Source organism: Lates calcarifer, linkage group LG9, assembly GCF_001640805.2.
Source record: "Lates calcarifer isolate ASB-BC8 linkage group LG9, TLL_Latcal_v3, whole genome shotgun sequence".
Lineage (NCBI taxonomy): Eukaryota > Metazoa > Chordata > Actinopteri > Centropomidae > Lates > Lates calcarifer.
The window spans coordinates 3288069-3314782 of NC_066841.1; the positions used below are offsets into that span (position 1 = coordinate 3288069).

At 42.1% G+C, this 26714-nt stretch overlaps 1 protein-coding gene across 1 annotated transcript in view; it reads left to right on the plus strand.

Annotated features, from left to right (window-relative positions):
* Positions 1–690: 690 nt before the first annotated feature.
* The window catches only part of cacna1bb (calcium channel, voltage-dependent, N type, alpha 1B subunit, b), a 123496-nt gene continuing 97472 nt past the window's right edge, over positions 691–26714 (plus strand). Inside the window, 5 exon segments of the mRNA XM_051072782.1 lie at positions 691–796; positions 2310–2625; positions 6112–6414; positions 8274–8379; positions 11188–11327. Coding sequence (XP_050928739.1) covers positions 736–796; positions 2310–2625; positions 6112–6414; positions 8274–8379; positions 11188–11327 — 926 coding nt within the window. The 5' untranslated portion in view covers positions 691–735.

Below are 26714 nucleotides of genomic sequence, written 5' to 3' on the forward strand. Positions count from 1 at the left end.
ACAACACTAAACCTTTAGAGCAGTAGGAGTAAAGAGAGGCGAGTCTTCAAGAGGTTCATGAAGACAGAGAGGGATGCTCCGACTCTGATAGCATCTGGAAGCTTGTTCCACCATCGGGAATCACAAACGAGAAAAGTCTGGACTGTGAGCGCCTCATGTGCAGGAATGGCAATGCCAGATTATGATCCCTCTGAAGCTGCAGATAAAGTCAATATAATAAAGCAATATAAAAATACTTTGACAGTGTACTTCAGTACACTACCTGAGTAAATATACTGAGTTATTTCCCACCTCTGCAACTGTCTAACCAGCTGTTATAGTTACAAAAAACACTGTGGATTTGAATTCAAAATGTCCCCCGTAGCACCAGACAGGAGAATAAAAACAGTGGGAAGTGACTGACTGTGCATCTGCAGGCCTTTTAGGTCTGGCTGATGATTGCTCCCTTCCTGATTACCAGGGCGGACAGCGAAAACGGAGTCGATAATTGAATCAGAGAAATTTCTCCTCGAGCATCAAAGATGGTTGGTCTGATAACAAGGTTCTTAACTGGCAGGACAGGAAGCAGCCTTTCCGCATTCCAAGGTGGGAGAAACTTTTTTTTTTTTTTTTTTTGGTATTTGGTGCCCTTGCCCTGACGCCTCACAGGGGAGCCTCCTGCAGGCAGTCATACGTGAACTGTTGCTTTACTGCACTGTTCGGTTGGCTGTATCTTACTTAACCTGGAGAGCAGTTATGAGGAGAGCAGTTCCTAACCACTCAAGATGGGCAGAGAGACGATCCACTTTGGTTTATGGTATGTTCATTCTAGTTCTTATAATCTTTGTTTGAATTTGTTTACAACTCATTATTGTATTAATAACCACCGGGGTAGTAAATCCTGAGAAGAGGCCCCTTGGTTTACTGGTATGCTAAGCCAGTGGTTCCCAGATTTAGGATTATGGCCTTATCTCAGGCGTCAGGGGTCTGGCCCTGCATGGACTAATAGAATAAAACTGGCAAATTTAAGTAGTACTTATGTAGCTATGTTTATTTAAATAACCTACGTTTTTAGAATTAAACACTAGCATTTACATAGGCTTGTGGGAACATAAGACCTTGAGTACTTGGAACCTTGGGAACATTGGGGACCATGGGAACATATGCTGCGTTCAATTCTACAGTTAAGTTCCGAAAAAAATACGTTCACGTGATCGGTTCCGAAAACAATATGTATTCCCACGATAAAACTGTCGCAATGTGTTATTTTGTCTTTCCAAGAAACACACAAACAAGTTATTGCAGGTGCTTTCTATTGCTAAGCAAGACTAAAAATATCTAAGAATGAGTTTGCGAGCAATAAGTCCGACCTGTTGACAGTTCAAATATTTTTTCCGAATTGTAGTTTAAAAATTCCGACTTTTCTATGTGTCCTGAATGCAGCAACAGATACGCCCTCCACAGAATCCAATTATGGCAGGTAACCTGGGTGGTTAGCATTAACATATTCCAACACAATTCGGACAAAAAAACGTTGAAAACTTCAGTAGAAACGTTTCACTTTTCGCAGTTCTAAAATACAATTATCCTCTGTTCATTCATGTTTTTAATATGTTCCAGATACTAATATATTAGTATAGCTAACACAGCTAGTTAGCTCACTGAAACGGTGGCAGCTAACCTCGCTAGCCCAACCAAAGAAGTAGCTACATTTTGACATAAAATGGCGGCGTTGGTAGCCTGCAGAGCTCCTGAATGGATGTATATTGTAGTACTTCTTCCCAGCGCGAAAATGAGGCACAATTTTATTGTAACTGTTGTGAACCCGACTAGCTAATGACCTTAAATCTTCAAAGGACTAATATACTTTTCAGAGCCGTCTTTCGAGGTGAGTGTTTAAGCTAAAAACAGGTTATGTTACTATCTTGTAGCAATATTTTGATACAGATGCTGATTAAGGAGTCATTCTTATGTTCCCAGTGTCCTATGTTCCCCAGCTCTCTTTCTCTGTATTTGCTTTATATGACATTGGGAACAAGTCCAAGGAGTTTTCTGTTCCCTAGCTATGCTGAATTGCCCACACTTGATCGAACTTAATGAGCTTCTTAGAGTTGGGGGAGGGTTACAACTATTTTTCTTAATATTTGACAGCTATTTTAGCATGAAAGGGGTTGATCTGGACATATTAGGAGATGTGTATTAATGGAATAGGCTACTGAACCGGGGAACATAGGACCCTGGGAACACAGATACACTGATTAATAGTTACTTTTACCAGATCAGTGGCCATGATTTCTGCTACTTGTGTATTCATTACTTTCACCCACCAGCGGTGCGCTCAGCCACATTTGGGTCCTGGAGGATGCTCACCCTGGGGGCAGAGTACGAGGATACCTGGGCTCTATCACCTGACAAGAAGCGCCGTCCTGGGCAGCAAGAAGAGGGGGAGTCCGCAGAGGAGACAGACTCCTGTGCCAGAGAGCCAGAAGAGCCATCATGGAGAGCTGCTGACAGTGACACCCACACTGGGCAGAAGTATGACACAGTTTTACACCTAGATGGACTGAGCAGAATGGGAAAGAGTGATGGTGTATGTCAGATTGTCAAGAAGCACGAGACCCTGAACAGCGTGGCATGGCCTCACAGGTGAGACACACAAAGCTTATTAACAAGTAAAAATCCTGCATTTAAATTTCCTTTGGGAAAAACACACATACATGGTGAGATTAACCTGTCATGTCCAGATTAAACCGCCATGGGTACCAAAAAACCCAATTTCTTGCTTCACAATAAACAAGAAGCTTATTTATCTGTAAGTGCTGATATTTTGTTTGTCTACCTAAAAAGGACCACCAGGCACTGCTCTTTCCTCTCTCATATAATGTTATTTTGTGCTGTAATACCACCTGGTCCCATATTTGTTGTGTAGTAATTTGATTTTACACACAAATATAAGAATTTAGGAACATTTAGGCTAACACAAGGACAAAAGTTAAATAATGAAGGTAATTAATCAAGATTTTGACACAGGGAGCCTCTTCAAGACAGGGCCCCAAGATAAGGTAATAAAGAACCAATGTCTGATTCCCTTCTCATCTCACTGTTCAATCAGAAACCAATGTCGGTATATTGTATATTTTGCTTGATTGGTGTATATTTCCCCCAAAACCCTTTCAATTTAATTAGTGTTTGACACTGATGGAGTAAGGCCAGAGCTTTCAGGGCCCCTGTAGTTCTCAGACCCTGGGACAGCTGCCCAATGTGTCCAGTAAGTAATTAAGCCTCTTACTGCAGGATGTTAAACTTTTTGTAAAAGCAGGCACCACTTTCAACGCACTGACACAGTTTACAAAATAATACCATAATCCATTCAGTTCTCTGGACATTTATCATTGGGGATTTTATTTTAAAGGGAATATTTTTATCTCCACAACAGCTGCTGCTGTATCAGCACAAGATAAATAATACTATGGCTATTTGGTCAAAAAAATTGACCTGTAGTGCAGCTATTCTTCACTTCTTATTGCAGTACATAAATTGAACCACTAGATGGCTCTTCTGTTGTATCTAGAGCACTTGTAAAATGAGAGGCTGCAGATGAGGATGATTTATAGATGCTAAATTAATAATGAGCAAAATAACACAAGACTGAGTCAGATTATAAATGACCTCTAGATGTGAGTTTGTTAACAAATGGTCTCGACTGGTGTGCAGTTAGTTAATTATATTGAGTGGAGACCAAACAGTGAATGCATTAAATTTGAGAAGGTAAGCAAAGTGTGAAGTGAGAAAGGTGAGTCAGATATTGGAGGCGACACACACACAAACATCCATGAATAAATGATATCATTTTGCCCAAAACTGAAATATCTGCCGTGAGAAAAAGCAACACTTTCCTTCTCAAAATCACTGACAACACACTATCAGAGCGTATTTGATAATGTACGTACTTATGGATGTAATGTTTGGGCGTTTACATACCAAAAAAAAGTTGCAGAGAAGTAGCCTATTATCTGTTTGTTTATCTGCAAAACAGCATTTTTGGAATCTCTGAATACTAACAGGTGGTGACTCACAACTAGATGAAGCTCAAGTTATGCCCTGCAGTAAGGACACTGGTTTCAGACTATTTTTATATTGTGACTCCTGGAACAAAAAGAAAAGAAAGAGAAAGAAGGGAGAGAAGCTGCAGAGGAGTGAAAACAAATTTAAGCTTTAGATTGAAGTAAAAATTTTGATGCTGCATTTTAATCTGTTTTCTAGGTCTAATTTGAAAAGCAAAACGATCATCTCCAGTAAACGCCACACACAAGACATTCCCAGTGGTAATTAATGTTCGTATAAACAGGCTATTACCTAAATTTATAGTGGTCTGTGAATCCCTGAAGCCACCATAAACATGGCTTATTTATTTCCTTCCTATGATACTAACAGGCTAATTAACTATTCACGTAAACGGCAATAGCATAGTTCATTAAAACATACACACACACACACACAGCATATGCTGGAACAGGTTAATAGTGTAAGTGATTAAAGACAATACACAGACATTAAGTAAACACAGAACAAGCCTCTAAGGACTGAGCAAGCCAACTGCATATGTTTCATAGTCGGTCTGCTCCAGTACACAAGCCTGAAGAGGAGTCAGGCCAGCAAAGGTCACAGCAAACGCATATTTACATATTTCTGCATTTTTATCTTGAATCACAGTCTCAGTAGTGAATACACCAAATGAGACAAAACGCTGAGCTGAGGAACGTCTGTGTTAAACTCTGTTGGACTGCACTTGCTGTTGTCAATAATAAGAATAACCTTAATGTGCTGAGTGAGGTTCTGAAGACCCGGGGCCGTCTTTAACAACACAGAATAAAACTGCTTTTATCATCTTGATATGTTGTGAATTTGTTTCGTTGTTGTTTTGTTAAACATCTTTCAAGTAATGTAACTGCACGTTTCTTTATCTGTGAATGACTTTTAGCAAACCACAGGACTGATAAACTGGTAAAGACCTAAGAATCGACACGTTGTCTCACTGATTTTCACCCATCTAAGAGTTTAGTTTGTTAGACAATTTGGTTGATTTTGCATTTATTATCAGTATTTTACACATATAGACACCAAACATCGAGCAAAGAAAGCAAATTTCAACAAAACAAAGAGGTTAAAATCATAAGCAAACACATTGTTTGAATTTGCTTTATGCATATTTTCAAAGACTGATTCTCCCAACAAGGTAGGTTTAAATCTTTTTTACATGAAGTGCCATTTTATTAACATTGAGTGAGTTCACTGTTTAACACAGTCTGAATGTGGTCACTTGATGGAGATCTATTGCAGCACAAGACCTGTTTTATAAGCTGTTTCCATCTGTGTAAAAAGACATGTTTTCCACTTGTCGATGCTAAAAGAAAAATTGATTAACGCTCATGTTTTGACCCGCAGGGCTTTCCTGAACTTCATTAGTTTTACAGTCTCTTATAACCAGCAAACAGACGGGGAGCGCGTCTGTGCGCTCCAGTCACCGATAGGCTCGTTCTGGTCACATGCGCTCCTCCTTATTCCACTGAGGACTTGCTATATAGCCTTCAGCCCCCATAACAGCGATCAAACAGAAATCAAAGGATAACTGCTCGTGTTGGATTGGCTTGTTTTACTGTTGCGCTCAGCTGGAAAAAAAGACAGCAGAAGGGATTTCAGTGTTTTCTGACGCTCCTGCTCGTTTTTGACTCAGACACCCTGAGCGTTTCAACTGGTGTTTGGACACGACTGACACGATGTTGTCAGGATTTTTGACAGAGACAGGGTGATCGGAATTGATTTCAGTCTGGTTTTTCTGCACTCACAGTCCGGCTGACATGGACGCAACAGCCTCCGTGAAGTGAATATTTTTTTCTTTACAGCTGAAGTGCTTTGTTGCCTAAAACTTTAATGCTTTAAATGTCACTGAAGATGAATGAATGGAAAGGATCAAGAGAACATGGTTTTCAATGAGGCCACCTTGTTTTTTCCTTCTCTACACTCTTAACGCTAAAGCTGTGTTTGGATGAAGTGTGTTTGTTGTGATGCGCCTCCCCTCCATTTCCACTGACACCAGTTTGGATTTTCCCTTTTGGATCTGTGCGTTTCCAGAATGGCTCGCTTCGCAGAAGATCTACCCACCCGCTATGGAGGAAGCGCAGGCGGCGGCGGCGGCGGAGGAGGAGGAGGAGGAGGGAGAGGTGGACCGGGCGCTGGGAGAGGGGGAGCCCGGGGTGGTGGCGCTCCGGGCGGCCAGAGGATGTACAAGCAGTCGATGGCCCAGAGAGCCCGGACAATGGCCATTTACAACCCGAACCCTGTCAAACAAAACTGCTTCACTGTCAACCGCTCCCTCTTCATCTTCCGCGAGGACAATCTCATCAGGAAGTACGCAAAGCGAATAACAGAGTGGCCATATCCTTCCTGCCCAGTACAGCACCACGCTCAGAGCAGGTGCATCTGGAGCCTGTAACCTGTCTGTCCTTGCGTGGCAGCCACGCACAGACGGTTGAAAAGCAGAAACACGTAAACCGCCCGCAGGCCTATTTGTCAGGCTGTTAAGTTTAGGTGCTGATGTGGATTACATTCAGTGTTTTCCGCTTTAGGGTGTGAAAACCCCCCTTGCTATAGAGTGAGCAGCTGTTTCTGCCTGTGGAGTACAGCCACCAGTCTCTCCCATTATTCCTCTCCGCGTAACGCTGGCTGCACCTGTCGCTCTGCTTCTTATTTCTGTTAAACACGACACAAAGATATTTTCTCAATAGGTGCGGACAGTGAAAAGACTTCACATCCGCAGATTGCGTTGCCTTTTTCCATTCCCAGCTGAATATGGAGCCTCTGGGCGTCCATATCGACAGATAAGTTCTTTTGTCAAAATGTCAGCTGTCAACTGTCTTCCGGGCTTGGACAGCAATTCCGGCGTTGTAGTTAATAGTGATCAAACATCGCTATCGATTCACGCAGCTAGAAGTCAATAAAAAGCTGCGTGCGTAAAAAGGGCAGTGGTTAAGTCAGTGCTGTCGCTGCCTCCACTGCCCATGTTCTCCTGCAAACTCGTATTATTATTATTAAGAAAAAGCGCAGTTTATTTTGGTATGAGGGACCCGTTGGTCGAAGGTTGCAGCACCGCCTCGTTGTCTTAGTTGGGAGCCCTCTCCATGGTGCTGAAGTCGCCCACGCTCGCCTGCTCCACGCCACTCTTTCAACACTGCAAAAAAAAAGTTCACTTCAGCGAGTCATGGTCACCCTTCAAATCTTAGTATTATCTCTCTTTAAAATAAGTGATAGATTGTGCTCAAGGGGGTGACATTATTCAGTGTGTTTCTGAGTCTGATTCACTCATTTCAAGAGGGAAAAAAGTCAACCCACGAGGAAAATCACATTAAATACAAGAAGGTCTTGAAACCCGTGATTCACACTGAAAACAAGTCAAATAATCTCAAGTGTTGAAGCATTTTCTCTCTCAAATTGTTTTTTAAATTGAAGAATTGGTGCGAATATGATGAAATATGATGGTTAAGTTGAAAGATTATGATTAAAGACATTTCCTCTGGTCATATCCAGGCCTTAAAAGCCTCAGCTTTGTGACAAACACATGAAGAAAACTGGATCTGCTCTGAGGGGCGACATGAGAGCAGCATTAGCTTTAATTGAATAACAACGGTTATCAATTTATCCGTGCCTTCTGAGCTGATATGAATTGAATTTCCACTCCACAGGGCCAAAACAAAAAGTATAAACCTCACATAAATCTAAAAACCATGGTTGAAATTAAGTAAAAGTAGCCATTACACCCATTTCCTTTGAAAATTCACTGTCAGGAAAACAGTGCGATAACAATTCTACATCTTGGCTTTAATGATCATAAGCTTTTCCCTCACGATTCACAGGCCCTCAGTGGGCCCTGACCCGCGGACATTGACCCAGAGAAAATAGATTGCAGAATGAGCCAACCATTGATAATGGTTGCAAATGGTCAACCATCTGGAAGCATCATAAGCAAATGTATAGGATGCTTTCTCTGTAGAAAACCTTGAACCACAGCATGATGGAAGGTTCATGGTTTAGTGGAGGGAATGTGTCCAAATTTAAGTGTAATGGCATACACACAGCAACAAGCAGATTTAATGTTGTCTGCCATGGGAGGCCATCCTAATGTTCTTATGTACTCCATGTAAGTCATACATCCCGATACACATACATAACAGTTATAATTAAGCTGTGAAATATAATGAATGCAACCTCACTTCCAACTGCTCCTTAACCCTCCACACTCCGTTTGAGTACATGATCCTGGCTACGATTATCGCCAACTGCATCGTCCTGGCCCTGGAGCAGCATCTACCTGCCAGCGACAAGACGCCCATGTCCGCACGCCTGGTAAGTGCATTTCTTTGAGGTCACTCCCTTTTAAACAACAGTAAACAGATATGGAGGGAAATTAAAGCTAGTGCCCCAGCTTTGATTTCCTAAGCCTAGTCAGAAGCACCAGCATCTCAGAGCTTAATGGCAGCTGCACCTTTCCCTCATTAGGCTGTGGGACACCCTGTGTGTTTAACTGTGTTTGTCTCTGATTTTTTTTTCCTCCAGCTCCTATCTTGTAAGTCATCAGGGCCTCTCAGTGAGCTCGCTTTGATCACCTGCCCAGGCCCCCCCAGCTGCTCACATATGCGTTCAGTTTAAACCAACGTTTGAACTCTGTGGCAGTCGTGTTGCGCAGCTAAGAAGTCTCAGAGAAAAACCAAAGAGACTGTTGCACATGGAGGTCAAGTGGCATATTCTGCCCTGTGTACTAGGAAAAAAAAAGGCTAACACGCAGCTTCATGGTTCAGCACTTTGCTCTTCTTGTTTTTGAGGGTGTTGTAGCTCAGGGGAGTTTGTCTTAAAATAGAGAGCCAGAGAGTTTTACAAAGAGCAAAAGCTTTATGTGAAAAAGTCAATTAATTCCTCTCATGTTGTACCACCTGCTCCTGTTTTGAATCTCAGCGGCTGTGATGCAAATTCAGCAGTGAAGATGTTACTACTAGGAGAACAAAAAAAAGTAGCGTTCAGCACCTGAGAAAGTGATTGGAGTGGTTACACAAAGCAGAAAACAAGCACCCTCTCCTTGCCTCCTCCACCTTCAGGATGTAATACAACAAGAAGCCTTTTAATTAGAACAAGGGATCGGCTTTTATTTATGAAGCTCTGTCAACAGAGTAGGAGGCGTGCTGTAAGTGGAGGCGATGATAGAAGCTATTCAGTAAGAGTATTTCAGATCCATTGCAGGTCTTTAGCGCTATGAGCCTTGGGGATTTCCCCAGCTGTCTTGCAATAGTGTATTTACAAATCAGCAATCTTTAAGATGTATGTATAATAGATGTTAATACACTACTTGTACAGACATTTATCCAAACAGCCCTCCAGCCCTGTCATTACATAAGACGTTCAGTTGTTTTGTCTGAATCTTGTCTTTTTATAGCATACCAAATTGAATATACTGTATGCCACATTGAACGCCTGTTCTTATGATAAACAACACAGAGTCCTACCGCTACTCCTATTGGCCAGAGACAGCTTATTTGCTTTGCTGTCATGATTTTACCAGCACAGCTTTCACGCGCGCTACAGTAACTCTCATCCAACATATCCATTATCACTGGATGTTGACTGTAGTCAGCCAGTGCTATAGAAAAGGTCACATTTCTTTATAGTGCTCAGGCCTGTCACACTGCTTTTACGTGATTATTTATGTTGGAGGCTGGGTGATGCTGTCAGGTTGTAGTATGCTGGGAATGAGAGAGAAAAACTGAGGGGGAGAGAGAGGTTAGTGTAGGCATGAGATATCCACTGCTCATGCCCCGTGCATCGCCCCAGGCTCTTGCAGATATTAATGGAGGCAAAGGAAAAAGAGTCATGTCATACGCGCCTGATCCAACTCCCTTGCTTACAGCAAGACCCAGGGTTAACACAGCCACACAGTGCAAATGATTAAACTGTGGCACACTGTTGATTGATTGACACTTTTAGGGAATGATGCACAGTGCCCAAATCAATTATGTCCAGTCATGTGTGTTGTGCATATGGTCTGAGTGCCCTTTCAAACAAGAAAGTTGGATAATGCTATACTTTTGATTTGCCCTGGTGGCACACTAGAGGAGCACTTGAGTGGCCCAAATGTCATTCTGATCACTCCAGGTGCCCCCCTAATTTCATTATTCCATGCTTCATTTATGTTCTAAAATCACACCAGAGGGGGACTTGAATGGCCTAAGTGCTCCTCTGGTTTATGTATATGCCCTTTTACTTGGCCCGACTGCCCTCGTTCTTGAGTGCTTGTGAGTTTGATCCTTCGTTTTCATCCCCAAAAACATCCCAAAAGGACACTTGAACTTGAAGTACCTCTCTGGTTGATCCAAATACCTCTCTGGTTAGCCCAAGTTCTGGTTGACCTCCCACTTTCATGCTTTATGTCTGTGCTAATGTTACACCAGAGAGTCATTGAGCAGTGGCCAATGTGACTTCCTAGTGCCCAAGAAGCCCCATGCCCTTTTGGTTGGCCCAAAAGTCTACTAGGTTTCCTTCTGACTCCCTTCCACTTCCATGCTTAATTTGGCCCTCATGTCATGCAAGAGAGGTCCAAAAAGATGCCCCACTGGTTAGCTCAAACACCCCTGAAATGCCCCTCCGATTGGCCCAAATCACCATCTCTCTGGCCAATGTTCTCCACTAGTTGGTCCAAATATTTTTCTGGTTGGCCCGAGCATCCTTCTGGCGGACATGAGTAGCCCTCTGGTTGACACTCTGCATCAAAGTGCCCTGACTACATTCCTGGAGGAATATTTTTAGTCTGCACATGTATGGTCTGCTATCAGTTGAAGGCAGATTGTTATTTTAGTTTTTGAACAGATGAAATGAGCAGGCCTGAGACTGCACTGATTGACTGTAGCCCTTAAGATCATGATGTGTGTGTGAATATTTGTTTTCACTGTATTTATTTTCTTTTCATCCAAAGAAAAGGGGCCCCACTTCCTACACTTGTGTTCATGCTGGTACAAGAAGTAAAAGGAGCCATCTTTCTTTCTATCTTTTACCCCCCCCCCCCGCTCTCTTTCACTGAACGCTTCATTAACCACTCTATTACCTCTGACAAAAAGATCTTCCTCTGTCATTCTCATCGTCTCTCTGATTCTCTCTGTCTCTCTGTAGGATGACACAGAGCCCTACTTTATTGGAATATTCTGTTTCGAGGCTGCCATTAAGATCATCGCCCTGGGCTTTGCATTTCACAAAGGCTCCTACCTCCGCAACGGGTGGAATGTAATGGACTTTGTGGTCGTCCTCACGGGGTGAGTCCCTCGCCCGCTGGGTGTCAGCTGCAGATGGAAGTCATAAGTGAGAGAGTGGTTTCTTTTGTGTGTATCTGTGACCGCCCTGAGAGAGTGAGTGTAGTGGAATCAACCCTCCTCCAGTCAGAGCATCTGCCTAAAAGCATCTATATGTTATTTAACAAGTAACACAAGCCCGTAAAAGATGTAAAAAGACTGTCACTATGCACGTTTATTGCTTCAGCCTTTCAGTTTCTGGCCTTGATTGTAACAGTGGGGCAACCAATAGTTTGGGGAAGACCCTTTCCTGTATAGATTGATATAAATGCTGAGCTATAAGTGTCATGTTTGGGTGTCCACATACTTTTGGCCATGTAGTGTCAGGCACAGTATGTAGTTGATGGTAATCTTACAATTTAATTATGTATTCAAGAGATTCAGAAACTTTCATACTGGTCAGTTTTCCCCCAGAGTGTCTGCAAGGCAAATGAATGGTACGATAAATACAGGTTTCATATTTCATATATGGTCCAGAAATAAGTACATGTCAGTAGTGCAAGTTATTAGCTAAGTGGACTACAGAGTTTTGTGACAGATTCCTTTATAGTTGAAAGCTGTAGTTTTTTTTCTCTTTTTGAGCAGCTCTTTGTGGAGCTTGGACAGGAGCGGCTGCATGGCAGCGAAGCTGTCAGACTCTGGGGCTTTTGAGACATGTAATGGCCTGTGTTTCTTATTATCAGAAAGGAGTCATGAATGACAGAGCAACGGTCAGGTCAGTGGGTCTGAGTAATTACTGCTGGGATTTCAACTTAGCCAGCACTGAAGATTTGTCTGGAAGGCGGTATGGGACTCCTTCTCTGCTTTTAACCATCGATGGCAATCAGAGGGTTGAAAGTTGGAAGAGGAGGGATAATAATACGTCCAGAAGCTGGTGCTGGTTATGCTCTTGTTGGATGCAAGATATTATATTGTAAGTGAGCTTTTCAAGAGTGTTTTGTCCTCCACTTTATGGTTACCTCCTGTGCTGTTCTAACTGCAGGTGCTACTTTTCTTCTACTTCTAGGACTTGTCCTTCAATTATTCAAAGAGACAGACATCACATTGTCCTTGAGCAGGGCTTCTTAAATGTGGTATCCATTGTAGAGTATTGTAAAACACACAAATGTACACATTTATTGTGGCTAGAGAAACATTGATGTTTGTCCTATTGATAATGACTCACCCCATTTTTATCTTTGTAGCAGTTTATTAGGTACACCTAAGGAATGCAACATCCCTGCATAAATCCTATTTTTATTCCCATAGAATGCACGTTTGGATGCATGCACTGTATGCGTTAGTGAGTGTGGTGGTGCGAATGTCACTCCAGAAGGGGTGTATGGGAGGCTGGGAGGGGATCATCACAGTGCCTGTCATTCGGGGGTGCACATGAGCATGTTGTGTGTACGTTCCAGGACTGTGTTGTATACAGTGTGCATGTGTACTCCTCATTATTCCCCTAGTCCCAGCAGATGTCCAGAGCTGAGTATACCTGCTACAATAAATTAGACTAGGCCACTGACTGTATTGCATTATACAGAGAGGTGTTTGTATTATTTAGCCAACTAGCAGTGACATAAATAGGGTGGAAAAAAGAACAGAAATGTATGTTGGTCATATGTTACTGTAGGCAGAGGAAGCAGTCCATATTAGGTTCTCCCTTGCCTTAGTGTCTGTTCACTCCTCTGAGTGCAGGGTGAAAGCACAAAGAGAGACTTCCACAAGAACCATCACCTCCTGAGAAACCTTGTCAAAGCTTGGAAAGCTCCATCAGTAGTGATGAATGATGATCAGCTCACTACAAACTCCCGCTGGTGGAAGAAGCGTTTTATTTTTTCCTTAAGATAAAAGCAGAAATATGATACTGTAAGAGCAGAAAATTTCCCAGTCTCACTTTTTACAGTGTGAAAAATAAAATATCTGCAGTGTTAGAAATGTGTCTGTTTCAGCCCAGTTGAGTTGACGCTTGATAAATGCTGTCTTTTCTTGGTGAAATTCACGAGCAGAGAGAGGAACAGAACAAAGATTTCAGAGAGGCTGTGACCATGAGTATTTTGAGGTGATGAGAAAAGCAGAGCAGTCAAAATAAAGGGAGGGAAGAAGGTAAACAAGGGCCAAATTACTCATTTTCATTTGGACTCCTTTTGTAAAGAAATATTAGAATATGAAATTACACATTAGGACGTGATTAACACTTAAGAGATGCCTTTTCTTGTCCTTTCACTCGGCTCATACTGTGAGTAAGAAATTTGTGTTTGGAGCTGTGATTGGATTTAATGTCACCCTGAAACGCGTACACAGAGGAAGAACCGATGTGTGTTGGAAGATGAAAGACGGCGTTCTTTAAAATGTAAGACTGAGATCACACAGAGGCGCGTCGCTCCAAGCAAAACGCCGGAATTCCACTATCCTCATGTGGAGGGACGCACCAGCTGCTTTCAGAGTCATGTGATACAGCTTGTGTGTTGCAAGAGGCTTTAAGTGTGATGTACCAAGCAAATAAATTACCAAATAGCTGTGGCAGTTAGCATTTTGCTTTGTGTTTTGGATGCTTTACAGGGTAAAAAGAAGAGGCATGTTATTTCATCTTTAAGCATAAATAAGTGCCAGTATCTTTAAAAAAAAGCAGAGAATTAATTCAAAGGACTATATCAATATTTGCTTGGTTACATGATGTCATGTATGTAGAATCAGGTTTTTGTCTCAGTGTTTTTCTTGTCTTCAAAAACTAAAGGTAGAGAAATAGCTTTTCAGTTTTGGCTACCCATTGCTGACACAGCTGGATACAAATGAACCATTATGTTGTGTATGTGTGTGTCTCTGGTTGGTTGCCGAGCAACCACAGTAGGTAATGTGCCTTGGCGTGATCGGGGGTTTCTGTGTGTGTGTGTGTGTGTGTGTGTGTGTGTGTGTGTGAGATGTTCTGTTTGCTTTGTGCTCAACATGCTCCTGCGGGATTGGGGGTCTAAAGGTGTCCGGACCGAGACCACATCAATCCGAAATCAATCAGATCACCTCTGGGTACGGCTCACTGGAGCAAAATCCTGACCCTGGGAGGTTTTGTCCTGATGTTAAAGAATGAAAAAAAAAAAAAGGTGAAAAAATACATTTAACCGTGTCCTTAGATGTTCAGCCTCCCTAAGTGAAGTGAAGAGGATTAAACAGACTTTACCGCACACCTGGGTGTTAAAATCTATTTCTGCTTTGTCCTGTGTCGTCCGCAGAGAGAGTGAGCAGCCTGCAGACAAGAATTAGTGATCATAATTAGAGCTTAGTATAGTATAAATGATGAAGTGATAACACAGTGAAAATACTTTGAGTGGCAAGAGAATAAAAAGCCAGTAAGCGAGAAACCCACAGATGCTGCAGCCATTGCGTGTTATCAATCAGTGCATGAATGATTGATAGAAATGCTTTGTAATCAATCAGAAGAGGCCGATGATTTTTTTTTTTATTGATCTCACTGGTTAGAAATCTAATTTAGAGTCCACACTGAGAGGATGTAATTGAGGCTCAGTTATGAGAGTAGGGAAATCATCCTGCTTTGTTTGAAATTAAAACATATTCAGTTCTGCTCTATCAATCTTATATTACACAAGTCAATAATGTATCTTTACTTTTTTTCCACTTTGCTAAAAATCAGTATTTAGCTCTCTGCATGCTGTGCAGTGGCAGTGCTCAGTCCTTAGGCTAATTATATCGATACAGCCATCCAGTCCTAATGAAATTGTCTAAATGATAGTGTAGCTGGAGGCAGTGGCAGACCTTTAATCTGTCCTGATCAGGCATTAGGAGCCCCCTAATAAGAGAATAAATCTGCCCCGGTTGCCAAAGGCCTAATCAATACAACACTGAGCCACCCAGCCCAGGAACACTGAGCCCTGATGAGGTGCTCGACGCAGCCAAACACACGCCGAGCATGACAGCGCCGGTGACGTGAGGAGAAAGGGCGACGAGTCTGCTCTGCCTAGAAAAAGCGTTTATATCATATGCCAGTGTGAAGCATCATGCTCATGGAAACACGGGGGAAAAAATCCAAGATGACAGGGATTAAATGACACAGGCAAAACCTAGTAGGTGTCCATTTATTCTGCAGTCTGTAACCACCGGGTTTTTCCTCCTTTAGAGCACAGACTGGCAGAATCAGCTCAAGTACATCATTTTAAAGGCAAGGAGAGTGTAGAAAAGTGCTGTCTTGTGTTTTGAAGTGTAGCCATTATTCTGAAAGCCAAGAAAGTGGTGTACATACTTTCTACCATGACCACAGAGAGTACTAAGCTCTGATTGACTGCAGGGTGTGTGTTGTTTTTCTGATAACTGCACCAGATCCCACTGGATAACAATCTCTTGATGCCTGTCCCCAAATTAAAGGGGCAGTCCATCAATTTTACATGTGATTAGTTTACTACTCATGAGGTTTCCTGTGTTTTCCGAGGCTGTGGAGGAGCGTTGTGAAGTCTGAGGAGAAAATACTCAAGTTTTCAGAACTGGAAACACGTCATTGTAATTAGGACTCCTTTTGAGATTTAGCTTAAGAATGTGTAAAAATATGGATGGGACACGAATGCTTAACGTCAGGCTAAAATACATTATTCATTGTAAACCTCAGACAACTAACTTTACAATCATACAATCATCTTGAGTCGCTAGATGACGTCAGTGGTCGTAAGGATCTTTTCCATTTCCAGCCATTCCATCATGTGAACTCAGCATGATGAAAGACACTCTTGTGTTGCATTATGGGAAGTGTAGGATCCAGTTTATAGAACTTCATAGAAGTGCAGTTCAGATGGTTTGAGTACTCCTGTTTTTTAAAACACTGCACTAAACAGGCTTCTCACGTGTGTGTTGGGGTAACAGCTTGTGAGCATCTTCCTGTAATGTCAATAAACAGTTTGTCTGTGGAGATTATACTTATTTGCTTTGTTTGTTTAGTTATTTAACAGGCGCATTGCAGATAAAAGTCTGTTACATAAGAAAAAGAAATGCAGCAGATGTAGTGTATATAGGGTGTAGGGCTGAAACTAATTAGTGTTGGGTATTTCTAGAGTAAAGCAACTAAACAAACAAACAGACAAAAGAGACTGTGTACATATGGATGTTTATGTGTCAGTAACGTGAATGGTTCAGTGGTTCTCCAGTTAACCACCTCTGCCTCTTGGTCTTTGATACTGCTTTTATTGACCCAGAGCTTCACACGGCCTTTTACTGCCCGTGCAAACACTATGGCAACGGCAATCTGAGGCTCACTGAAAGCAATAATCCCACTGTCAGCACCAGGGAAACAAAGCCAGGGCAGTTGTTGTTATTTATTTATCTGCATGTTTGATTCACGAGTCCCGGCCGAAAGAGGTCGGGGCAAGAGTCGGTCGGTGCTTGTGTCTACTTCAAAGTTGTGATTTCCTTTCATGTCCCTCTCAGGCAACGGGGCTAACACAATAGGAGGCTTCAAAGTATGGTTGCAGAGACCACAGAGGTTGGGTCACTTTAGCTTATGCTCGCGCCCGGGCAGCATGAATAAATGCTTCCTTTGAACGTCTGACAAAGTGCTGCTGTCTGATCGTGTTGGTCTGACAGTCGTCGCTTGATATGAGCGTCGTTTGTGTCCGAGCCTATGTGTGTGTCTTTATATCTGCTGTGCATTATCACTCCTGAGGCCTGAGGAGAGTGTAAGGATTAAATATCACTTCATCATATTTGCTCTGTCAGTCGGTCTACCACCTAGAAATATCCTTTGTACCGAGATTCATGTTCTCAGAGGACGAATCCTAATGACTTTAGTGATCTCCTGACCTTTCCAATAGCACCACCAGCATGTTAAAGGATTCACTGATCCTATAAAATATCTCAGGATTTACTGGATGGACTGGCACAAAACTTTGTACAGATGCTCATGGTTCCCAGATGATGAATCCTACTGGTGCTGGTGATCCTCCACCCTTCTCATGAGTTAGACATTTGTAGTTTTATACTATTCGAAGGACTGACATTCATGTCCCTCTCAGGATGAGCTGGAATATCTTTGGTGATCCTCTAGCTTGAATTTTAATTCATCCCAATTTTTGGTTTATGGCCAAATACCTGCAAAAATTCTCTGTGTTTTGTGCTAATTAGCAGATGTTAGCATGGTAACATGCTAAACCAAAATACTGAAAATTGTAAACATGATATCTTTGTCTTTACATCTTGTGGTGAATAAATGTTTTAAGCGAGGAACTGATGATTTTTGGTGAATACCTTTCCAAAAAGATTGCATTTAGTAGTCTCTTCATCAACTTTTATAAAGTCTAAAGCACCATGTTCATTTGTTTAGTGATCATTTGGATCTTTGAGTTAATGCACAATTTTATGCCACCAGATACAGACAGTAGTTGTACAGTACAATCAAAAAATTCTGTGGCGATAAATCAGGAAAGTAGTCAGACCAGGCTTTTCCAGTACAAATTGCAACCAAGGACCGACAAACAGTGCTGATTCACATATGTGCCCAAACTTGTCCACCTGGTATTTATGAATGTGAAAGGTTTTTGTGGTCCTGTAAGTAAGATATGCAGATTTACAGACATGTTAACCAACTCACTTTCTCTCACTGATGTTATCAATCCTTTTCTCAGTATGTGCTGTAGTTATAGATGAAGTCAGCAACCTGACAGCTGTGAGGTTGTGTTGCTTTTGTGCGTGTGGTGGTTGTGCTCTTGGTACAGGCTGTTCTGCTTAATGTCTTCTAGCCAGTTAGCAGTCTCTTCAGTGAGTGAACACTGTGTGCTCTGTCGGACCGGCTGAGTGCTGCTGATGCTGATGCCATGTTGTCCACATCGTAGCAGACTGATACCAGCTCTGTGCCGTCTGTCCACAGCCACACAAGAGCTCTGAGCGGCGGGTGAGAACCCAGTCAGCTCCTTCTCCTTCCTCCTCACGCTCACACAGGGATGTGGTCAAGAATACAAAACTAATGTAGAGCTGCAACCAGTGATTCTTCTCATAACTGATGAATTATCATTATTGGATTAATCACAGAGTCTATGAAATGTTTGGACAAAGTGAAGTGAATTTTTTATGCCTTTATTATACAGTTAATTGTAGAGAGGTGACAGGATATTAGGGGAGAGAGAGATGGCGAATGACATGCAGCTGTAGGTCCCCTGACAGACATATCGGTTCATGGTCCCTCACACACCAGGGCGCCCAGCTTATTGTCAATTGTGACTTATATTTTGATGTGGATGTGACACTTATAACATTAGCATTAGCATGTTTTGACATGACAACTGACTAATGGCAGCTCACGCCAACGAGCAGGCAAACCCTTGTTCATGAATATTTATGAGAACAGTACAGTAAGCCAAGGTGACTCAGTATAACACTGTGGATCTAACAAATCCGGCTCGCATCTGTCCCTTTGCCACCATGCCTATTTATGTCTGACTAAAATGGCTGCTAGCTAGATGGCTTCACTTGCAGTGGCTCAACCAATTACCACAATAACATATATCTGGCAGGTTCTTGGCAAGTCAGACACATTCTACATCATCTGCTCCAGTTGTGGGACACAGCCTCTGGTAGGAAAGCACAGCTTATGATATAGAGGCTTTCTAAGAATAATGTGACTTCATTTGTCTCAGTAGGAAGTTGGCAAGTGCACACATATAGCACACATTAATCACAGATTTGTTGGTCTAATTGATGTGCACACACGTGCGAGTGAAATACACACAAGCACTCATACGTGGCTAGACACATGAAAAAACCCACACACAAAAAACATGAGTAATTGCTCTCTTGCTGTTTCTCTTACACACAAACACACACAATCGTACACACAACTTAGTGTCTCTGTTGGCTTTGGCTGCCAGGGTTCCAGTCAAGCGTGTCTGAAAGTCATGCTTGTCATTTCCTGTAGGCAGAGGAAGTGCACTACACCACAGCTGATGTGGCAGACTGGCAGGTTTCCCTCTTCACACATGACTCAGCCCAGAGCTAATTAAAAACAATGCGTTGTTGTCTGGCAGACATCAGTAATTTTACAGGTAATCCAGCTGCATTTTGTAGGAAAGAGACAAAAGAGAGAGTGACAGCCATGGAGTATGTTGTTTTTCTTATTGTACAGCTACATATCTTTATTTCTAAATGTATAACTGATGCCAAAAGATCATCAGATAAGATGCTGACAAATCCAAAGACAGGGCAGTCCAAACTTCAGAGGCTTGGACACCAACAACCCAGTCACTTTGGTCTTGAATTGGCTAAATGATGTGCGCAGGGAACCAACCCAAGCCAAGCTTTAAAAGGCCTTGTGGTTAGTGGCCCTCCAGCAGGGAGAGGGTCAGCTTTCAACCTTGATGCCAGGTTAGCCAGGATCACACAGCTCAGGGTAAATAACAGAGACCTTTGAATCCTTGATCCTGCAGTCAGCCGCACTAAAGAGAATGTCAGCGTTTATCATGGTGATGAACGTGTTGAGCTCTCGGAAGAAGAAAGAGTGACATGTCAGCCTGCAGGATGTTGACGTGACTGTCACCTGTGACACAGGCAGACACAGTGACATAGTTTCTTATAAATGTAAAAGAAAAAGTGGAGAAGCTGCCCTGTTCTGTAACCAGGCAGTCAGGGTCAGGAAGAGTCACAGTGTGAAACCGTTTCATTTATATGGAACCTATAACTGTGAATAAAATGATTAAGTTTTAAATGTCAGCATTGTTAAGTGAGTATTCACTGCACTTTTCCATCCTGACTAATGATCCTGCTTGACTTGTTCATTCACACACAGTGATATGTATCATATATATCTTGTTTTATCCAGTATGTTTTCATACAGTGTGTACTGTATGTTCTTTATTTTCTCATGTGATCAGCAATAAAGTTTCCGTCATTCTGAATCTGACAGAATGAACTTATGGTACCATTGAGGCAAGACGTCTTCCATCAGAGCTTTTGATTTAATTTGATTGACATTTCATTTAATTTGCCAAAATTTAAGGCAAGTGACTTTGTTCTTATTGGTGTCTTTTACAGCACTGACCCTCAGGACCTCTCAAATCCAAATGCAAGAAAACCGAAATAGCCTGAGTATTGAATTATCTAACTGCATCTTGCTTTAGTCAGCCAGTGAGCGTCCCTCTCCTCAGTCTCTCCCAGTTCACCTGGAAGGCCAGTAGCTGCACCACAAAATGGGCCCCACTTGGTCATATTGCCGATGTAATGGATGGATTGGCTCCCCTTGTTTTCTTCTGAGCCATATCACCAGCCCCTAAAAGGACTGGAAAGTGGCTTTTTGCGGCGTCCCCTCCTGTTCCCAAACATCTGCGTAATGGAGCGAATTCTGGCACAGAGAGCATCTCCTCCTCACTGCCTGCTGTCTCCGGCTTCAGGCCCAAGTAGAGGGCGTGGGGAGTTTTGTTTGCGCCGTGCAGCGAGAGAAACAGCATTCCTCCTCCGGTTTTTCTTCCCTTCTGTCTCATTAGACCGACCAGGAGGATGCTGCTGCCGCTGCTAGAGCGCTCGCTGCCGCCGCCGCCTCCTCCTCTCCACCTCGTCTTCTCTCCGTCTCGCCTCAGTGGAGAGGTGCTCTGTTTGTTCGCCCCCCCGGCTCTCTCACTGTGACAGAGTCACACACAGAGAGGTGTAGGGCACCACAGAGAGGAGGGAAAATGAGGGAGATAAGAGAGACTGAGATCAAAGTGCTGAGGTATTAGCCACCACAATAAACAGTATACATAACCTTGTGTACTGCATTCTTTGTCAACGTTATTACATTTGAGCCTCAGTGTGCATCGTTTCTACATTTTTATTTTCTATTTTCTGCGTATTTGTATAACCCTCTCACAGTAAAGTGGACTAGACACTCAATACACAACTCTCTACATGTCAGCTGTACTGTATGGTCTATATTGTCCAGAGAGGGAACAGAGTGTACTGTACCATCTAGTGTCTGTGCAGGTATAACGCTGATGGAGTCAGGACGTGGTTGGCCTTAGCATGACGGCTGGAGGCAGCTAAACCTGCTTAAGCTTACTAATTAACACATTGTTTCTAATCAGTTGAATCTGTACACAAAGAAAACCTTATGTTGCTTTTGCAAAAACAACAGTTTGTGCTTTAGATGGAACTTTAAATTAAGAGCAGTCTATCAGTGCTGGCATCCTGAGCACAGATTGTAGTATACTGTAGATCTCAGTGCAGGCTCAATGGTATCTGACTGACTAGAGATGCAGAGAAGGAAAAATAGCAGAGAAGGCTGTTAGTGTGTCTGTGTAGGTGTACCTGTAAAGAGGTTTAGTGTCTGTACTGATCTGTCCTTTCCTCCTTTCTTTGTCGGCTTGTTATGCTCTTGAGCCATTGATCACAGCGGTGGAGTCTATTGATATGATGACCAGCTTGTGCTTCCTCGGAAGAATCCTTGTTATCCATGCTTCAGGGACCACATGATTGACTCGGGGGATGCTTGGTGTTAGTGTGTATGTGTGAATATTTAGTTTTTGCTTTGGCTTCTTCAACTGTTTGAGCAGCATCACATTGTGTTGTAGTAGGTGTGTTTGTTAACCCGCTGAGCCTGAGGATGAGACATTGTAAGAAGAACAGTTTGCTCTCTTGAATTTCTTTTTTCGCTTTGTCAGTTTTATTTGTGCAAATAATTAAAATCTAACCTCTAAAATGTGTTACCATTAACGAGCAGAGATGTTATTTTAGATGGCACCGGTGTAAATTATCTTCTCAAGCATGTTTTCCTTAGACTCATTAATTCAGTGGGCGTTTTCAGCTTTGAACAGCCATTATTGCAGTTTGAGTGCTAATGTTTTCCTGCTGCTAATTCGATGTTCTGTAACACTATAATTATCCCATATCTTATCTAAGCAAATTGAACAAATAAGGAAAGCTTGTATCTTTTTAGCAAAACACAACGTTTCGACGCTGTAGCCAAACCCATTTGACAACATGCATGGTTATCTGACAATTCGCCAATTTACAGCAAGTCAATATTGACTCTAGAGAGATGTGGAGACTGGGTTAGGTCAGGTGGGAGCAGAGAATTAGTGATATCTTCTGAGTAATCTGCTGGCTGAGTATCTCTTTCCCTTTATTGGTCCATGTGATCAGGCAGGCCTTCAGGCTAAATGTCTACTCAGCAGTGTGGGCGACTGAACAAGCCTGTTAACACTCTGAGAGTGGTGATGTTAAGGATTGATCACATCCCAGACCTCATTTGACCTTCACAGTTCGGGGCCTTGCACAGCTGGAACCCCTAAAACACATCACCAAAGCTGGCTGTACATCTGACAATCTGAATCACTTTGGATTCTTAAGCACAAAGACAGTTTTGATATTCTAAGAGCCTTACCAAACATAGGGCCAAAATGTTAAGTTTGCTGGTGGTGTCAAGGAAAGGTTTACAGGGTTTAATTCTTTGAATGTGCTCAGCAAGCTGCAGGGCAAACTGCTCATTTGAAATCTTGTGTGCAAAGTTGATGTTTTGGTGTTGCAAGAGGAAAACTCTCTATGGAGAGGTCTCATAGCCTGATGTTGGAGAAGAGGAAAGGTCAGTGGGTCACCAAAAGTTTGTCTTTTTTGATTACTGCAGGCTGAAATGACTGAGTGCAGCAGCTTTTACAAAAAATGTAAAAAAAATGTACCATTTTTGTGTTCTTTGGTACCGAATTACATCAATTTAAAGACCTTCCTGCCAATTACGATATGAATTAAGTTCAGTCAGGGTCACTGCAGGTCACCTGTGGACAGGACTGTATGTGCTTTTGTAACTTTGTCTTTCTCTGTACGACTAGTTTACTTTGGGTATGGACTTGGTAGCAATAGAAATGAATCATTTTGGTAACTTTAAAAGTGATCATTTAGAGAAGCTTGGAGAGAAGCCAAGTCCAAGGGGAACATCTGTAGTTAGGGGCAAGTTTGTGGAGATACTTGATTTTGATTTGACTTTGGCAAGCATTCTTCCAGTTTGAAAACTTTCTAAAGATATAGTGCAAAGATTGGTGGAACTGGGAATTCATGGGTGTGATTTTATGTTGGAAAGTTCATGAAAAACTGGCCATTCAAACTTTGCAATAAGCCGTTTTTAATGACTGGAATGTGACTCGTATTTACTCCTACACAGAGTAAATATGCTAATCTAAAGCTAATCTAAATTTCTGAACTGATGTTAGCCCTGCACGAAAGGTCGGAAGGTCACCAAAGTAATTAGAAAGCATCCGCTGGAGGCCATGGGTAAATCTGGCTGCAGATGTAAAAACATCAAAATGGTGGATGGTGGATGAACCAACCAACCAATCAATATTTCAGTCCTTAGGCCCTCCTGCAGGTGAGACAAAAGACACAACACAGAGACACATGAGCTAACCTAAAATGGTAACTGCTATTATCACCATCCCCACACCTCTCCTATCCTAATCCTGACCATCCCTGACCTGTGCTACCTCTGTTCCAAAGATAGAACACAGAATAAAAGAAGGAAAAACTAGCAGACGGTCTTTGCTTTTGTGCGCTGAGACTGAAAGTCCCGAGAGAAGCAGGTGAGCTGTGTGTTGTGCGTGTGACTCCAAGGCCATCTCTGGAGAGCCTCAGCTAATACTGGAGTGTAAATGGGAGAGGAAGTGGCGTCCCACCCTCCCCCATACAAAGGCAGGCTGGATGTTTGTCCTTCAAGTTGCGCCGTCAAGGTCTTTTATCCTCATCACCAAAGAACCAGCACCACAGCTGTCTGCATCATTATTACTGCAGTCTACCCTTGAATATCTTTACTGAGTCACTTAAAAAACACAAACACATCATTACCTAAAGGTGAAAACATGCCGTCAGTACCACAACAGAAACTAGCACATAAGGAGGACAGATATTAACTACAACCACCGTTTTATTTAATTATTCATAAAGTCCTACCCAAACATGACATGCATAAATTAATTTTCAAGAAAAGAGACCTGATCCAAAAGGGACACAAGGATTTAAGTCTGAGGATAACTAGACACAATCAAAATGTGGTCAACCCCAATATACCCTAATAGGGAGAGAACACTGGCAGCTGCACGATGAGCCACCAATTAACAAGCAATGCAGAGAAAAGAGCAACAATCCACGTCTTCCAATAATCAGTGTAGGGTCATAGAAACTACTTCCAACTAATCTCCAATATCAACACATTCTGTAGCTTTAACTGAGTCATAGTAAGATTATCATTTTCCCTCTGTGATGATTATGATGCATCAAGAACAGAGCTCAGAACTTAAAGTGAGTCTACTTGACTTCACTTGTGTTTTCGATATATTGGGTTAGGGTGGCCAATAAAAGAAAGCCATAAAAGACTAGTCGCCTTTGAATAAAGTCAAAGAAAACAAAGACTCAACACCTATCATTTAGATAGATAAGGTATTAAACTTGGCATCCTTAAAACCCTCTCCCAGTAGGTGAGGCAGACAGACCGCTGTAAACTTGTGATTATTGAGATGCATTTACCTCATCACCATGCCAACGGGTGTGGCTGTTATGTTTTATTTACCTCTTGCACAATGTTTTTCTTAAAGCAGTCCTTCTTGGAAGGCAAGGCAGCTCACACAGCGTGCTTCTGACCACAGTGTGTGCGCCTTTTAATCAATATCTTTCTTTCCTGCCTCCCATTTCCACCCACTTCCCACTCCTTCACCACAATATCTGCCTGTATTTGTGTGAATGCAGATATTTAGGAATAGGCTCTGAGATTGTAAGGGGGGCTTTTAGTCACCACAACAACTGATTTACCGCTGTGTGGCCACACTACATCAAAAAAGGCTGCAAGGAGACAGATGGGAGAGGGGGGGAGGCAGTAATGAGGGAGAGTGAGAGAGGGAGAGATGAAGGTAGAGACACATCCAGACACAGAGTGTGTGTGTGAAAAGAATGAACCAAATAGAGCCCTGCATTATTTTCACTTATGGCAGTGATCAGCAGTAGACAGAAAAAGGAGAATGGTCAGTAATGATCTAGAGATGAGTCTGACTCAGTTGCCAGATTTAGACCAGAACATCAAGTAAAAAGGATGTCAGATTCAGCACAGACTCAGAGCTACAGTCCTACTGATGGACATTCACATCCACAGATTCTGTGGTTGGAGATGTGAAGATTTTTATTGACAGGACACCACACTCTTTTTGGCACCAACGTTGTCATGTATGATCCAGTTCTCCTTCTTAGGTTTTTCCACCATACTCTAGTAGTCTACTCACTCTCCTTTGCTGCAAAACCAATCTGGTACTGGTTGACGTAATAAACATCAGTACTGGTGTGCCAGCATGGGAATGTCACCACAGACTCCACATTTAAAACTCCAGTATACTGCGAAGTACAGAGATATTTACCTGGTGCTGATAGACTTAATTTTATAAAAGTCTCACTCACTCTGGCTTGCATGCACGTTATATATGTAAAAATAATAATAATATAAAATATATCTGATGCTTACACTTTGCTGTATGATTCTGTACTTTTACTTTAAAAACATTTCCAGAGTTAAGGTGTCAAGGTGGTGTGATTTGCTGCCAGTTCACAGCAAGTAACTGACACCAAAGGGGGTGTTAGTTAATTAAGTATGACATGCATCAGATTCACTTTTGATGTATTTTGAGCTTCACTGTCAGGACTTCATTACACTTCCTTTCTACTTGGCATCAAGTCTTGCAAAATAATATGTTAATATAAAAAAACAGAATATTTTTATAGATAAGATTGTGGTGTTTTAATGAATAGCAGGGAACTTAAACTTTACTCAACAAAGCAGGTTTGTAATGTAAACATAACAGATAGAAGCATGATTTTCTGTCTGTATTTATCATGCTGAAGGCTACAGTCTATACAGTGAGTGTTCTCTCTTATATAAATGTATGGTGTTGTGTGATGTCAACGTTGCTTTGTAGAAATGTTGTTGTTGAGAACTTTATTGCCTCGACTTGATTACATTCTCAGGCATAAATCACAGCACATGTTGTCAGAATGGCTCCTGTGGGGAATCAGTCTTTATTGCTCTGTAACATTGAGGTTATTGTCTTCTGCCATACTCAAAGGCTGGATTATATACAGTAAACTGTGTCGCTGTTTTCATCAGCCTCTGTCTGTGGTCCTGTCCACTCCAAAAAAAGTTAGCAAGTTAGCGAGAGAAGTTGCCTGTGACATTTCTGTTCATCGGTTCAACTGATCTTGTTTGAATAGAATGGATGAATTTTCCAACTTTGATCACAAGAAGCAACAATTTGTAACCTGACCTGGTCTCCTTCATTGTCTCAAAGAAAGACAGTCTTATGATGTTTGTCTTTAAAAATGAGATCAGTGGGTTGTTATGTATACGCCTAACCTTTAAATAAGGAAATACAGCAGATTAAATATTATGTAACA